A 14,315-nucleotide genomic window follows, 5' to 3' on the forward strand; every position below is an offset into this window, starting at 1 on the left:
GCAGCTTTTCCTTTTTTTGAGTCATACAGAGGCTTCAGCAGATTTCAGAGAGAATTCATTAACACAAAAGCCCATTACACAGTTTCTGAGACACTGAAACTGCTGGATGAATTTCAAGTAGGTGCAACACTGTCCTACTGCAGATTTATAAAAATCAAAGTGTGTATTAAAAATATTAAAATGCAGATACTGAATTGTCTATATTGGAGAGATAAGTGTTGCTCTGTCTGTTGCCAAATGCTGCAATATTACCCTGAGAAAAGCTAATGTCTTCTGCCAGTGAAGTCCTATGTGCTTCAATAGCCATTAGATGACTCATGAAAAAAAATATGCTTTTCACGTATGACTTAGGTATAGAAGAGACCAAACTGTCACAGTAAACTAAATCAGTGAAACAGGGCTTGGATGACTTGCACAATTTCAGTTTCTCATCTTCATTAATTCAAAAATGGAAACCACAAATGAACTGATTTTTTTTGGTATGTTTCCTTTAATTTTTTTTATACTTTCTTGTACTTCTGTTTTCAGAAGTTTCTGTTGTAACACTAAAGGAATGCTTAAATGCTGCATTGCTATTTGAAGTAGGCAGTCATCACCATTTATGGGTTTTTTCTTTTACTTTTATAAATCACAAGCATTCTAAGAAAACCTACGTCTTCTTAAAACACTTGTTTATTTTGCTGCTGCTTCAAAAAAAGACTTAACCAGCTGAGTTTCAGTGCAGAAGAAAACATCACTGCACTCTCAGAACAGAATCTGCTTTCATCTGTGACAGTGAAGATATGCCAAGGTATGTTTCTGCTTGTCCATAATGCCCAGAAGTCCTACCATGATACGAGAGATGCCTCTTCTGGTTCACTCTCTTCTACTGGACTAAAATCAAGGGCATTTTTGTCCAAACCCAAAAGTTCTGCTATGCGTTCTGTTCCATATAAATCCCCGTACTTGTTAATAACCTAAAAAAGTAAAAAGGAGGTTTTGCACAGAGCAAGACATTGGAGACAGTTATTAAGCCAGTAACTGTCAAAAATAATAATTAAAAAAGCAAACAGTCAAACGGTCTAAAGGAACAGCGAGAACTTGCAGGAAGCCAGAGGGGTGGGGGAGAAAAGGGAGGTTGGGGATAAGAGCATAAAAAAGAAAAACAGAAGCATTAAAGACTATTATCTGCAAGCTTCTGTATAATTTGCAATCATTTAAACTGGCATGTTTTTTTAGGGGGACAAGGGAGCTTTGCATCCTAAAGCTGACGAGGGCTGTAAATGAGACCGTGTGCCTGACTGGCAGCTCCGAGCGTCGGGTGGAAAGCGAAGCCGTCGCCCTCCCTCTGCCTCCCGCCCACGCTGCAACTGCCTCCTCACCCGCCGGCTGCTGCAGCCAGGCCTTCCACAACACACACGTCGGTTCTCGCTTTTCTTGTGTATTTATGAGTAGCTAAATCCATTGCATACAGACACCCCAGTTAACTGACCGTTAGGTTATTGCTCTGGCTAATGTGATAGAAACACACCAAGCTTACCTTGCGTTTAACAAATTTGTCCCAGTAATTGTTAGGAAAGGACCTGCATAGATAAGGTAAAGAAGATATTCAGGTTATTTAACTTTTATGGAAGCAGGAAAAAAAACAAAATAGAAGGAAATGGCATGTTCACAATCACTGCAGATTTTGGTAGAATTTTCTTCAGTCATTCACTGCACTTTGAATTACATGAACAATTTCTTTTGATGCAGATGGCAGTTGTCAGGACAACCTGTGGCCTATTTGAATTTATGATTCACTGCAACACCATCTTTTCTTTTCTTTTTTTCCCTCCACCCTTTCCTTTTTTCTCAGCCATAAATAATCATGATTGGCTGCAAAAGGACAGCAGACTAAATATCATCATTTAATGATCCTAATAACTCAACAGTAGCAGTGTTGTCACTGTAATATCATTGAGCTCCTAAATAAATCCTTTACTGTTCCCAACCACAAGATCAGTGTGGACGAACAAGCCATGCATTTTGCCATGAAAGTAACAGAGCTTTGCAGTATAAATAATTATTTAGTTCACTGGATTACACTGCAATTTGAGGTTACACGCTTGGAAACTAGTGAGCTACTGTCTGTGAACTAGTGTCTGTAAAATGTATGCCATTAAAATCCAACATCTATTCTAAAATGTAGTATACTGCTATGATTATTTGGAGATAACAGGGATTTACTGATAATTTCATATCACATGCCATTCCAGACCCCGATCTGCTATGAGGATTTGAAGCAAATTCCCCAACTATTAATAAGTTGAGATTGATTTCTGATTTTATGAATTGACTTTCTGAAAGAAATTGCTCCTTCCAACTGTTTCAGATAAAAGGAAAAAAATTTCAGTTGCTTAGATAACATTATCCTGTTTCAGCATGAAAACAGCAATGGGTATCCTGAAGCTATAACCACTGTGCTAAACCTTGGAAGTCAGATCGTATCTGAAGGAAGGTTTCGTCAGCTCGAATTAGACTCATCTCTTCCTTCAGTAGGTAGAGCAACATGCCGAAAACTTCCCAGCAGTTCTGCTCCAGGTGTATCGCCTTTGCAAATGGCTTCTTTGCCTTCTGCAGAGCTGCAGAGCAACCAGGGCTGTCTCTCATCAATGAGATATTGTCTCAAAATATGTGAGACAGAAGTGAAAACACATAGTGAAAGAAAAAAAAATATTAACACCATCCTTGGAAAAGTATCAATATCATAGATGCTGTTATTCTGTATGTTTTTAACACAATTTCTAGCATTCAGTGATCTACATACAGAATGAAAGTGTTCTGCATATTTAAAAAATATTTTAGCATACTTTAGCCCTGGAAATGTGTGATACATTGCTGTACCATATAGTGATGTGGTTTTTGATGAAAAACCAAACCCAGATTCGACTACTTACACATATTTCTGCTATTTATCAGTTTGCCTAGGGAAGTATATGAAAGACATGAAAGGAACTTGTATGTAAAATGCATTCGACTTAACTCCCCTAGGACCTTGGTTCTAAGAGCATCTAGAAGTAAAGGCTCTAAATGAATCTCTTCAAATTACCTAGCGTTGTTTTCACTCTCCTAAACTGAGAAATAATCTGTTTGACTACATTTGTTAATGGTAATTTAGAGTGACTCATATATCCAAGCTATGCTGGTAAATCCAGCCCACCTGGCGTGGGGAAGGAAAGCAAGGTGACCTCCTGAGCAGACTGTTGCTGCCCCGCAGGAGCAGCTTCCTGCCCGTTTTCCCCTCTTGCCCGTCTCCGCAGCCCCCGTCCGCAGAGCAGTGGGGCAGCTCCCCAGAGCAGGGCACGAGTGCGGCATAATTTGTTAACACATCCAGCTGCACAGCAGGAGCTGCCAGACCTGCCCTGGGAATTCGGGGAACGCTGCCTTACCCCACACCTGCATCTGCTGCAGAGCATGAACGTGAAATGGAGTTAGGAAAAAGGATGCATGCTGTCTCTGAAAGCTTCTCCACAAAGGACTAATTTGTGAAGAATCTTGGGGAGGGCTTGAAAGGGAAGATGCATAAATCTTGCAAAGTCTGGAAAAAGGCCAAGGAGGAAGAAAATACATCCCTTTTACGATAAACAAATACAGGACTTCACGTTAGCATCTACTCCTGTTGCATCCAAAACAAGGTGACAGACATTCTCTTGGCTGGACTATGTGGCATGTGGGCAGGAAAGGTTCTAGATCAGTGGCTTATTTAACTATAATTTCTAAAAACAGCTGAACGCATGACCATTTGATTTTACTTACGGAGTGTTTATAACCAAGCGGTCCCACTGTCCTTTAATATCATCCTCAGATGGCTGCTCAGTTATGTACAGACCGTCAAATTCCAGCTTCCTAGCTACTTCCTTTTCTCTCTTGAATACAACCAGAGGGACCTCGGAAAATGACAGTGGATGTTTGTTAAGGTTTACACATGTTTAGATGGTATGACATCTACCTACAGTAGTAAGTAATCTCTGTAATATCGTATTTTACCAAGCATCACACTAGCACCCTGGGGACCAGATACACTGGTCAAGGATGTTACTGTGATGAAGATGTGACTTCTTATCTCAGCCATAGCTTATCTCATCATTGTGACTTCTTATCTCAGCCATAGCTTATCTCATCATTGTGACTTCTTATCTCAGCCATAGCTTATCTCATCATTCTGCCGTTCTTGTTAATGAACAAGTACAGCTCTTGGAATAAGACTATTAATAACATGCATATATTCATGCCAAATAACAAAACTCAACTTCTAGCCTATAACAAAAATTAAGATTTTAGGCACTGTGGCATTCATTGCTCCCACTGAATAATCCTGGGGGATACAGAGACTCCTACTGTTAGCCGTGGTGGTATTTGATACTCTTGGGCTCTGATTTCATACTCAGTTGGGCTCTGAATGCCCCAAACAGCAAGCCAACAATAAAAGCAAAGGAAGAGGAGCTGTGAAAGTTGGAGTGCCTTGGCCAAATGGAGCAGATGGGTTCAATTCACTTCCTTTGTAACTTCATATAGACCAAAATTGCAGCTACTTCCAAAAAATTCAGAAGGTGCTGGAAGCATTACTGCTTTTCTTTTCCCAGATTATTATCTGGTAATACAGATGATTGGATTAGTGCAGACAACTATGTATGTAAAACTCTAATTTGCTTAAATGTCACTGTAAGATGCTTTAGTCCTGCTTCACAGCACTGAATAACCTACAGATACTGAGGAAAGCATTACAATAGCAAGCACTGGTAAGTATCCAGATACAGGTATTCCGATCTCAGCTCGGAAAATCCCTTTGGGACAGACAGACTGCCCTTTAACAAACACAGCTTAGCAATGAAATTCTGCACTTGCCTTCAAGCAATAGTATCCAATCACACAGACGAAGGAGATGATGGTGTGAATAACTGCCAGTGCTCTGAGAGTGGGTGCCATGTAACCCGTACTTTCTTCTAAGACAAAAAACACCATGCCCTCCTCCTCTTCCTCTTCAGTAAAAGTGTTCCAGAGATTAGAGTTTTCCTCTGCTTCATCAAGTGGCTCTTCTGTTACCTGGGAGAAATTCAAGAGCGTTAAAAAAATAAATGGAGCTTAAAAACTTTTTCTCCACTTCCTGTATTATAACGACAAATCCCTTATTTCTTCCAAAGAACTGATACTTGTTAGGCCAGCTTTGCTGAGAATGGCCCTGTTAGCTTTGAAAAGGAGCATCCTTCGGGTCCAAAGGAAGAGCAGCAGGAGTCTCCCACAGCACTGAAAAGAGAATCTAGAAAAATACGGGCACAGCAGCATCTACAAACACAACAAACACAGCAAACAAAGCACAACACCAACAGCAGCACCGTGAAAATAAAACAATTAAAAAGTTCTGCACAAATATCTTATTAGAGGAACCAAGATGATCTGATAGGCCTGAATTCAGGTTGTGTTTTGTAATCTATATTGTTCATGATTACTAAACTCTAAGTAGAAAAAAAAATATTTTCTAGCCAACTCACACATTGCCCATGGATTTTTATCTTGTGGCTTACTTTAGATTTTGTAAATTAATATAGCCCTTAAGTAGTATTTCATAAATATCCTAAGCCATAAAGCTGCCCTTCTGCCAGCAGCATTAGAAACTGGCTTCAGAATAAAAGCACCAAGTTTCCTCTGAAAACCCAAACTCCTTCTGTCTCATTCCAGCTCCCACAGAGCCTTTCCTGACCATGATGGATTAACCTGTATCAGTCAATATGAACTTTTTCTTCTCTTTACATGAAAAGCAGAAAGAAGTTGGGCAGAGAGGACTGGCAAAGCCAGACACACTCCTCTCTATTCTGACAGAGTGCTCAGCGTGAGCAATTAAAACCCCAGTCCCAGCAGAGAAATATCTTCATCACAGCAGTCACTGATTAACAACATGATGGCACCGACAACACTGAAAGCAGAAACAGTGAGTCTATAAACAACATTACAAACTTGGTTAAGAAAGAGAAAAACATTTTTTTTTTTTTTTGCATCTGAGTTATTTCAGTTTGATTTCATCTTTCCCATGACAAGAATTTAGAAATCAAACATTAATAGACTTACGTGGCTGAATGAAAAGAAGAACGCCTAAAACTCAGCTATATCAGATGAATGAAATAAACCTATATTTTCATTCTTGAGTAAAATAAAGGTTTAATATCTCAAAGTTTAGTAATAAGGTTTAGAAACGTTTTAATTATTTCATATCCAAATGCTTTTAATTAGTGCTTGAAGGGCCTCAATAATCACTGTATTGAACAAGCCTTAAAATCAACATTAAATAGTCTTTTGGAAGCAAGCATGTTCTTACCTTGTAAAACAACAGGATAAAGTTGATGGCAAACGCAACAAACAGAGCAAGAAACCGTAGGTTATAGAAGTTTCTTGCCAAATAATGCTGGGGAAAACAACAAGAAAAAACAGAGAAGAGAGAGAGAAATATTAGAGAGAAACAGTAGCTAACATCAAGATATGGCAAGTAGTACGGACATCTCTAAGAAAGTAAACGTAAGATCATCTTTGGACTGCCTCGATATGACAGTTAAAAAGTGCAAGGGCATTTCCTGGCGATCTCTTCTGCCATTCCATGGTAAACAGGATTGAAAAATAATGACCTTAAAGTTACAACGGAGAAGACTAAAAGAGAATATTAGGGAAAACTTTCTAGGAGTAATGACAGAGAAATACTGGAATAAACTACTTGGATCGGTTGCAGAGGATTCTTTATTTGATATTTTTCAGAACAAAACTATTCTATAAAATAGGACACAAGAAGCTCAAGAAATTGCCTAATCCATTCATCAAGGATAAGGTAAGACTTTACACTATACACTATACTTTAATTCTTATAAGGCTATGAAGCATTATAAGTATCACCAAACAATCGGAACAGCCAAACGTTAGAAAACATGCCAACACTCCTTTTGCAATGAAATTTCTGTTCCTATTTCAAACACACTTAATATATGTTCTGTATTATATAAACAGGAGTTCAATGAGCAACAGAATTTAAGTAAAGCTTACCAGTATTTTTGTTTGATAAATTTCCAAAGCTTTGAAAAAGTTAGCCATAACAGCTTCAGGTTTCTCAATCTTTTGTCCATGCCTTCGCTTCTTTTTCTTCAACTTTCCCTCTTCTGGATGCTCAGATTGTACTTCCTTTGCTTTATCTTGCTTTTCACCATCTTCCATGCTAGAAGAAAGGTTACCTAAACAAATATACCTAGACAAACTTGCATATTACAAAAGTTTGCATTTAGAAACATTTCTAATTCAAAAAGTTGCTTTTGAATGAAAGCTGTTTTGAGACAGTGAGCGAAGGTCACACTAAGATTTCAGATAGAAAATAAATCCAAAGTCAAAAACTGAACTTGGTTCCTGGTGATATAAAAGAATAATAGAGGTACTGAGTGAGCACAGTGAACACGGATGAACAGGGTAAAAGCCCAGAAAAGTTACTGCACCAATGTAAAGTGCAGAGCTGTTTGCCACCAAAACCAGTGATGCACGTGCCTAGTCAGTAAAGCCAGTGTAAGAGCTGTAAGAGTTCTCATGTAGTTTCTTGAACCCAAGGCTGAAGAAAAGACAGAAAGATTTTAGGGTACCGTATTCAATATCTTGATAGACTGAGTTCATTTCAGTCTAGGAAGTCACTACTGTTACAGGAATGAACAAGGAGGGAAGTTTACTTCAGAGGGTACCACCTTACCAAATATGTGGGTGACCATCACGCCTCCCCTAAAAGAGGAGCTGCCTCTATGAAGAGCGACCGTTAACACTTGAGATAGTAGGAAGGTGGCTTAGTTACTAAAACCACAAACAGCTGAATTTGCCTATATTTATATAAATAATAAAATAGCATGTAAAATGAAATGTAAAAGGTATCAAAGTGAATGGTTGAGTAAAAGTTTTAGGTATGAGGATAAAGAAACACAGTACGTGGTTCACAGTACCGCAGGTACCAGTGTGCCAGGAAACAGGGCAGATGTCTAAGAATGTATTTCTTCTTCTACAGATAAAATACCACGGCTTACAAATATACTGATATGTCCCTGTTGCAACCCCAGAAAGATGAGCCATATGAGGAATGCAGATTAGGTTCACTAAAAACCAGGGAGTGAAACTGCACCTAAATACACTTGAGAAGAATGGCCATAGCTACACGTTTAGGTTCAACTAAGAATAAAAGAAATCAATGTTGGGGTAGTCAGAGCTTGTGTTTCAATAATCACCCGTTGTCTTATTTTTTTCTCTTTAAAACTGCAGAAGCTAGTAAGAAAAGTGTAAATGGGTCGCAGAGCTTTTTCAGGACTGGTGCTCATTTTAAAGCACTTTCTTATTGGATTCAAAAATTTTAAAGGATCATTTTTAAAGACGGTGACTGTAGATTTACATTAGCAGTAATGTCAGGGGTCTCTGAAATCAAATTAGTACTTTGCAGCCCCTTGGGGTGCACTGCCACCTCTTGGGGATTGTGCTGCTCTTCAAAATACTGGTAGGGGTTTGGAGCACTGAGCGCTGATCAGCTTCTTTCTGGTAATCTTAGAGTAGCTACAAGTAGCAAAGATTTAAAGAGCAAAAACTTACTCAGCCTTCTCAGATTCTGTTTTTCTTTCTGTTTCAGCTTCTTTTGCTATTTCTGGTGCCTGCAAAAGCATTTTAACTGTCAGAATAGATCCTTTCAAATAACTCTAATTACTGTTTTTAAGAAACAAATAATTACCACACTCTATTTTTTAATTAATAACATATTTCCAGTTGTAAAGTGTTAGATTTTAAAAAACAGCTCTAAATAGATTACATTTTTACTGCAAACTGTTTTTTTCTAATAACCTTTTATCAGTATAGTGTTTATCAATACTCTAACTAGTCCAGCTGACTGAAAAACTTAAAGGAATTATTCAGTGCTATGATACTATGTGACCAGTTGGGTAGGAAAGTAGCTTTATCCTGACCTTTGTCCTAACAAACAATTTCCATCATAAGGACATACACAATTTTACTGGTTATTATGCAGTTTCCCTGACTATACCATAATGTCACTGACCTTATAAGTACAAAGTTTTTTTTTTTCCACAATATAATGGTGAATTATATACATTTGAGTATCAATAGCTAAGAACAAATCTTCAAAGAGAAATCTAGTTCAAAGAAAGCTCAACAAAATATTTACTCCAACTGCCTAGGCTCTTAAGGTTTGAAATTACACTGACATTACATTTATGCTAAATGCAACATGATTTAAAAGGAATGCCATTTCAGTTAAACAGAAAAAAAAAAAGTTCTTTTTATAGGCAATGAACAAATCTTGAAGGAAAACATCTGAATAGAGAGGAAATAATGAAGTATGATGGAGGATTATGCTGAAAATATCTGGCAAGCACGCTCTTAAGTGAAATAAAACTAATGATAAGAAAGAAAACTTAATGAAAGAAAACTTAAGAAAGAAAACAGACATCCAGATTCTGGCCTTTAGTTTAGGCCCGTTTTAAAAGAGAAGAACAATAAATTATAGATTATAGCCATGCTTAGTTTAGCAGAATGAAATAAAGTAAAATGTCTATTAAACAGTGAGGTATGATTCTATGACAAACATTAATGTACAATACGTTCAGGCAAATGATTTCAAATATAGCAAATACAAAGGACTGGCAACTAGAAGATGATAGTAAATAATTATTGAGGAAAAAATATATTGTCAAGGTAATTGATATAACAAAAGGGGCAGTACAGAATGAAGTATATAAGACTGTAAACTATTTAAAACAAGCAAACTATTGTTCCTAGAAAGCTGCTAGCATTTCTTGGTTTGACTGAAGCTCCCATAAACAGCAACAACAAATCACTGCAGTGAAATCTAGACACTCTGGGCTCATTTTTTCTACTATGTCAGCTCTATTTTTAAAAAGACTTCAGAATAGAAGTATGTTCTCAGCCAGTACATTCCTTAATCAGTTAATAGACAAATAGCTCCACTACTAACAGAATGTTCTGTAATCTATTTGTATTATATTCCACAACAAAACACAAAATCTCTTCAGCGTACCTGTACTCCTTTTTTCTTACGAACTGAGTTTTCCAGAGAAGAAGGAGTATCAGTACCAAGTATTTCTGCAATATCTCCAAGCCCAGCATCATGACCATGTTTAGAGCCACCTTCTTTCTTTGCGTGAATGCCAAAAATGTCCGAGATGATGTCACTTTCTCCCTTTTCGCCCTTTACAAATTGCACAAGTTCAGCTCTAATGCCATGCTCAGCACCTTCAACCTTCTCTGCATCCATAACATCATCATGGATTCCAAACTGTGTTGGGTCAGGCATGTCACCCAGTATTTTGGTAACTTTGATGTTCTTGGCTCCTTCGACCAGGCCACCCCCAAACACAGTGCTCCAAAGAATCTGGAAAATTCCCCATACTATAGAAAAGAATAGTTGGAATATCCCCACAAATAGCATCCAGAAAAAGGAGAAAAACACTTTCACCATCTCTTTGACTGTCATCTTTCTAACTTTCCTGTACTGTTTCCTTAGGTTCTTCAAAGTGATCATTCTAAAAAAGTTAGTAACATTCCTCTTCATTGCAGCACAGGCTATTGCAAAAGCTGAGGCCGATTCCAGAGACTTCTCTTCTTCCTCATCATCTCCAATGTCCATTACATAATAAGGCTCTGCCACCTCCTCCTCCTCAGGCCTTTCAGGCGAATCAGTTTCAGAGATCTGGGATGCTAACTGCATTTCAAAGATGGTGTCTTCACAGAAATTCACAAAGAGCTCCATTTTCTCTTGCTCTCCACCTTCATTTACAACGTCAAATATGAACTGTCTTTTGGATTCCTTCACTTGTGGCTTCTCCCACTGCATTCTGCTGGACTCACTGATTTCAAAGTAAACTCTCTCGATTTTCTTGGCTCCACCCATTATCTCGATGCGCCCCAGGTATGGTTCGAAGTAATTGAGAACACTTTCCGCGGGTTCTAGCAAGCTCTGAAGGCGGGAATCGTTAGGCATATGCTCTGAAAGGTTTGTCAACAACACTGCTACATTAAACCCAATGTCTTTGGCTGGTTCATGAAATCGTTCTACAAAATCTACGTAGTTAAACATATCGTTTTCATCAGCTTCTGCACAGGATAGCAGGAATTCAATCTCTGACTGAATGTACTGTTTCTGAGCTTCCATTGATTTCTGGAATTCTTTCTTGGAGATGATGCCTTTACCATCTGGGTCATACTCTTTGAAAGCATCCGAGTTAGTTAGATCTTTTAACTTGAGAAACATGTCGAAGAATTTCAAAATCATTTCTACATTGGTGGAGGATTCTACAAGCGTGTCCACCATTTGTTTTCCAATAGTTCCGTTTACAACATTACCTATATTGTGTATTAAAAAAGAAAATGTTAATTTCTGTCTCTATATTTTAATAACTTCACATTCACACTGAGAAAAATGCCTATTTTCAAATTTAATTCTTAAATCTCTGCAAGTTTTCTTTCAATGTTTTCATTTTTAGCTCTTTTTCATGGCTATGTTCACCTCACAAGAAATTTAAATAATAGGAAATAACTTTTGCATTAGCATCATATAAAAGTTTAGAAAGGCTGATAATTATTACATTTTATGTTATGAAATTGTGATAATAATATGTGACCATAAAAAAAACAGATCCAACCTTCGAGCAGAGACAGCAGCATTACTACCATATCCTTTAGCAGATCCAGCAGTTCTTTAAGCAATTCGATCTGAGCAGAGTCCTGGAATAAAAGCAGAGTTAATTTTTTTTTTCTTTGTATATATCTAATGGGCAAATAAATACCTGTGGAAGAAATTGCATATAGGATGGTCATCCAAATGCAGTTTAGATATTTCAATAAAGTTTCACTGTCATTTTACTATGATCTGTTGTTGGATCATAGGGTAACCTGCTACTGGGGAGTAAAAGGGTAACTTACTAGAAGAGAGGTATCATCAACACATATGTTTTAATAAAGCATTAAGGACTGCTGAAATGCATTTAATGGATTTAGTTTAACTCAGAAACTTTGCTACTAGACAAATGGCAGTATTGACCTTAGAAAGAAACTATCCTGCCTCATTTCACATTGACTCCCTAGTAGTGGAAGGCACTGCGACTCCAACAGAAGCAGAACCTCTGCAACACTTTGAGATTGTGCTGCAGAACATGACCAGTCCAACGTGGATTTGTGGCCAAATTAAAGGGCTTAGAACTAGTAAGAAATATATGTACAGCCAATGAGGGTCAATATGTTAACTTTACAGTTTTCAGCATTTCCTTGACAGCATTTTATAAACAGATGCAAAAAGAATTACTGAAGTGGTGAAAATACCTGTGAAAGTTTCATCTGCATATTGGCAAAGACATGAAGAAAGCCAACAACTGCATCCCACAGCCTACTATGAGCCAGACTCTGTTGGTTACCTATGCAAGGGCCCTAAAAAAAAAATAGTAGTTCAGATAAACATTATTTATTTATTTATTTTTTAAAAGCCTTCCTAACATTTCAAATTTCTTTGGTATCTAGTGCATAAATTCTAGCTTCTATCATGTTACATTTATAGCCATTCACATATTTTAATGTTAGTTTTATAGTTGGCCAGTGATTCCACGCAACTGAATCAAAATTAAGAAAAATACAGCCCAAATCTATAAGTTAGGATAGGACCAGGGCACTTAAGAAAATTTCAGCACAAGGTACTAACATATTTAATGTTATACATTTGCTTACCTGGATATATTCTGTAAGTGAATTGAATATTTGTTTGGTGACAGCCAAAGCCTTAGAGAAGTTACGTTGTCCTGATTCATCGATAATATCTTTTCCTGAATAGTACCAGTAGAAGTCACTGATTGATTCCTAAGATGAAACAACAATGTTTTTATTTTCTACTTCTAGACTTTGTACTCAGTATTTACTGCCTACATTTACATCACCAAAAGTTGAAGCAGCGGATCAAATTTGGTATTTCTGTGTTGATTTCCAAACACAGAAAACTTGGTTTTGTCAAACACAGAAATATTTGGTTTTGTCAATACCAAAATTGACAAATTTGGTATTTCTGTGTCAACTGTGTTGACCTATTTTTCATTACAGTAATTTTTACGTTTTTATTTAACTAGGTTTTCCTTACCTGAAGACGCAAGAGATAGTCAACTGTACTGATGATAATATTTACTGTTGTGGTGTTGCCCATCTGAGTACGTAGGTAATTTTGAAAATCTGAAATAACAAATGATTTGTATTTGGTAAATATAAATGGAGAAATTACAAACAATTATCTTCATATACTGATGTGGGAGATAGTCTTTTCAAGCATCCTCCCTGGGTAAAGAGAATTACTATGTGTGCTAAAAATTGAAATACAGTATATCACAAATTGAACACTGAAGAATTATTATCCACATGCCTTGCAACAGGCTTAGCTATTAATGACATACATAAATTCTGAAATTATGTTAGAACTTAAAAACAAATTAAAATACACTATTCACATTTTTGGCATGCCATTTTTCCTCAGAAAACAAGATCATCTAGTTAGAGAGAAAAAACTTAGAATCAGTTCTGTTTAGAGAATAAACATAACATAGTTTTCCCTAAAATTAATTCAGTTGACTTACCATTGTTATGTCCTTCACAGAGCAGCTGTAGAAATCTAAATAGATCTCGAGTAAATTCATCATGCTGCAGCACTTTTTCACCTTGAAAATACATAAGTACAGTGATGATGTGACTATGGCTATTCAGTGCACAAAACACATCATCTTCAAACAGCATCCTTTAAAAAGCAACATTATAAAAGCTGTCTTAAATTAAAGAAATAGACTGATAATAATGAAAATAAAACAAACTATGAGACAGAAAAAGCACAGCCAAAATATTTAGCACTCCAAGGCATTCATGATTTTAAGGAGAAAAAAAAAAAAGTTTACTGGACCATATATCTAATAAGTAAATGGTTAATTATCAATAAAACCATGCCTTAAATATGAAAGACACTCCTTTAATAAGCATCAAACTGTTCATCCAAGCTGAACACACAACTCACTGCAGACCATAAAGCTAAACCTTAAAGGATGTCTGGGAAGATGCAATTAAAGAAGATTACATTCTGTATTTGCAACACACAACAGCGTCAAAATCTGTAAACCCAAACGTACCACGCTCACGAACGATGACTGTGGATCAAAGAAAAATAACAAGAACATAGCATAAGAAAATTGGAAGGTACAATATTTATTTCTTAAAAATGACTGCTAAAGATTTTGTAAATATAAAGCATA

The 14,315-nt window shown here is 36.9% G+C and overlaps 1 protein-coding gene across 1 annotated transcript in view; it reads right to left on the minus strand.

Annotated features, from left to right (window-relative positions):
* RYR3 (ryanodine receptor 3) overlaps window positions 1-14,315 on the minus strand; it is a 175,244-nt gene that overhangs the window by 7,403 nt on the left and 153,526 nt on the right. Inside the window, exons 83-96 of the mRNA XM_026051764.1 lie at window positions 14,193-14,210; window positions 13,653-13,733; window positions 13,166-13,254; window positions 12,763-12,891; window positions 12,364-12,468; window positions 11,688-11,769; window positions 10,064-11,388; window positions 8,605-8,663; window positions 7,042-7,210; window positions 6,329-6,415; window positions 4,864-5,061; window positions 3,775-3,905; window positions 1,520-1,562; window positions 829-956 (exon numbers count right to left, since the gene is read on the minus strand). Coding sequence (XP_025907549.1) covers window positions 829-956; window positions 1,520-1,562; window positions 3,775-3,905; window positions 4,864-5,061; window positions 6,329-6,415; window positions 7,042-7,210; window positions 8,605-8,663; window positions 10,064-11,388; window positions 11,688-11,769; window positions 12,364-12,468; window positions 12,763-12,891; window positions 13,166-13,254; window positions 13,653-13,733; window positions 14,193-14,210 — 2,644 coding nt within the window. The remainder of the gene's footprint in view (window positions 1-828; window positions 957-1,519; window positions 1,563-3,774; window positions 3,906-4,863; window positions 5,062-6,328; window positions 6,416-7,041; window positions 7,211-8,604; window positions 8,664-10,063; window positions 11,389-11,687; window positions 11,770-12,363; window positions 12,469-12,762; window positions 12,892-13,165; window positions 13,255-13,652; window positions 13,734-14,192; window positions 14,211-14,315) is intronic.

The sequence above is a fragment of the Nothoprocta perdicaria genome, unplaced genomic scaffold (assembly GCF_003342845.1).
Source record: "Nothoprocta perdicaria isolate Ctin4 unplaced genomic scaffold, notPer1 scaffold_8, whole genome shotgun sequence".
In the NCBI taxonomy this organism is placed as follows: domain Eukaryota; kingdom Metazoa; phylum Chordata; class Aves; order Tinamiformes; family Tinamidae; genus Nothoprocta; species Nothoprocta perdicaria.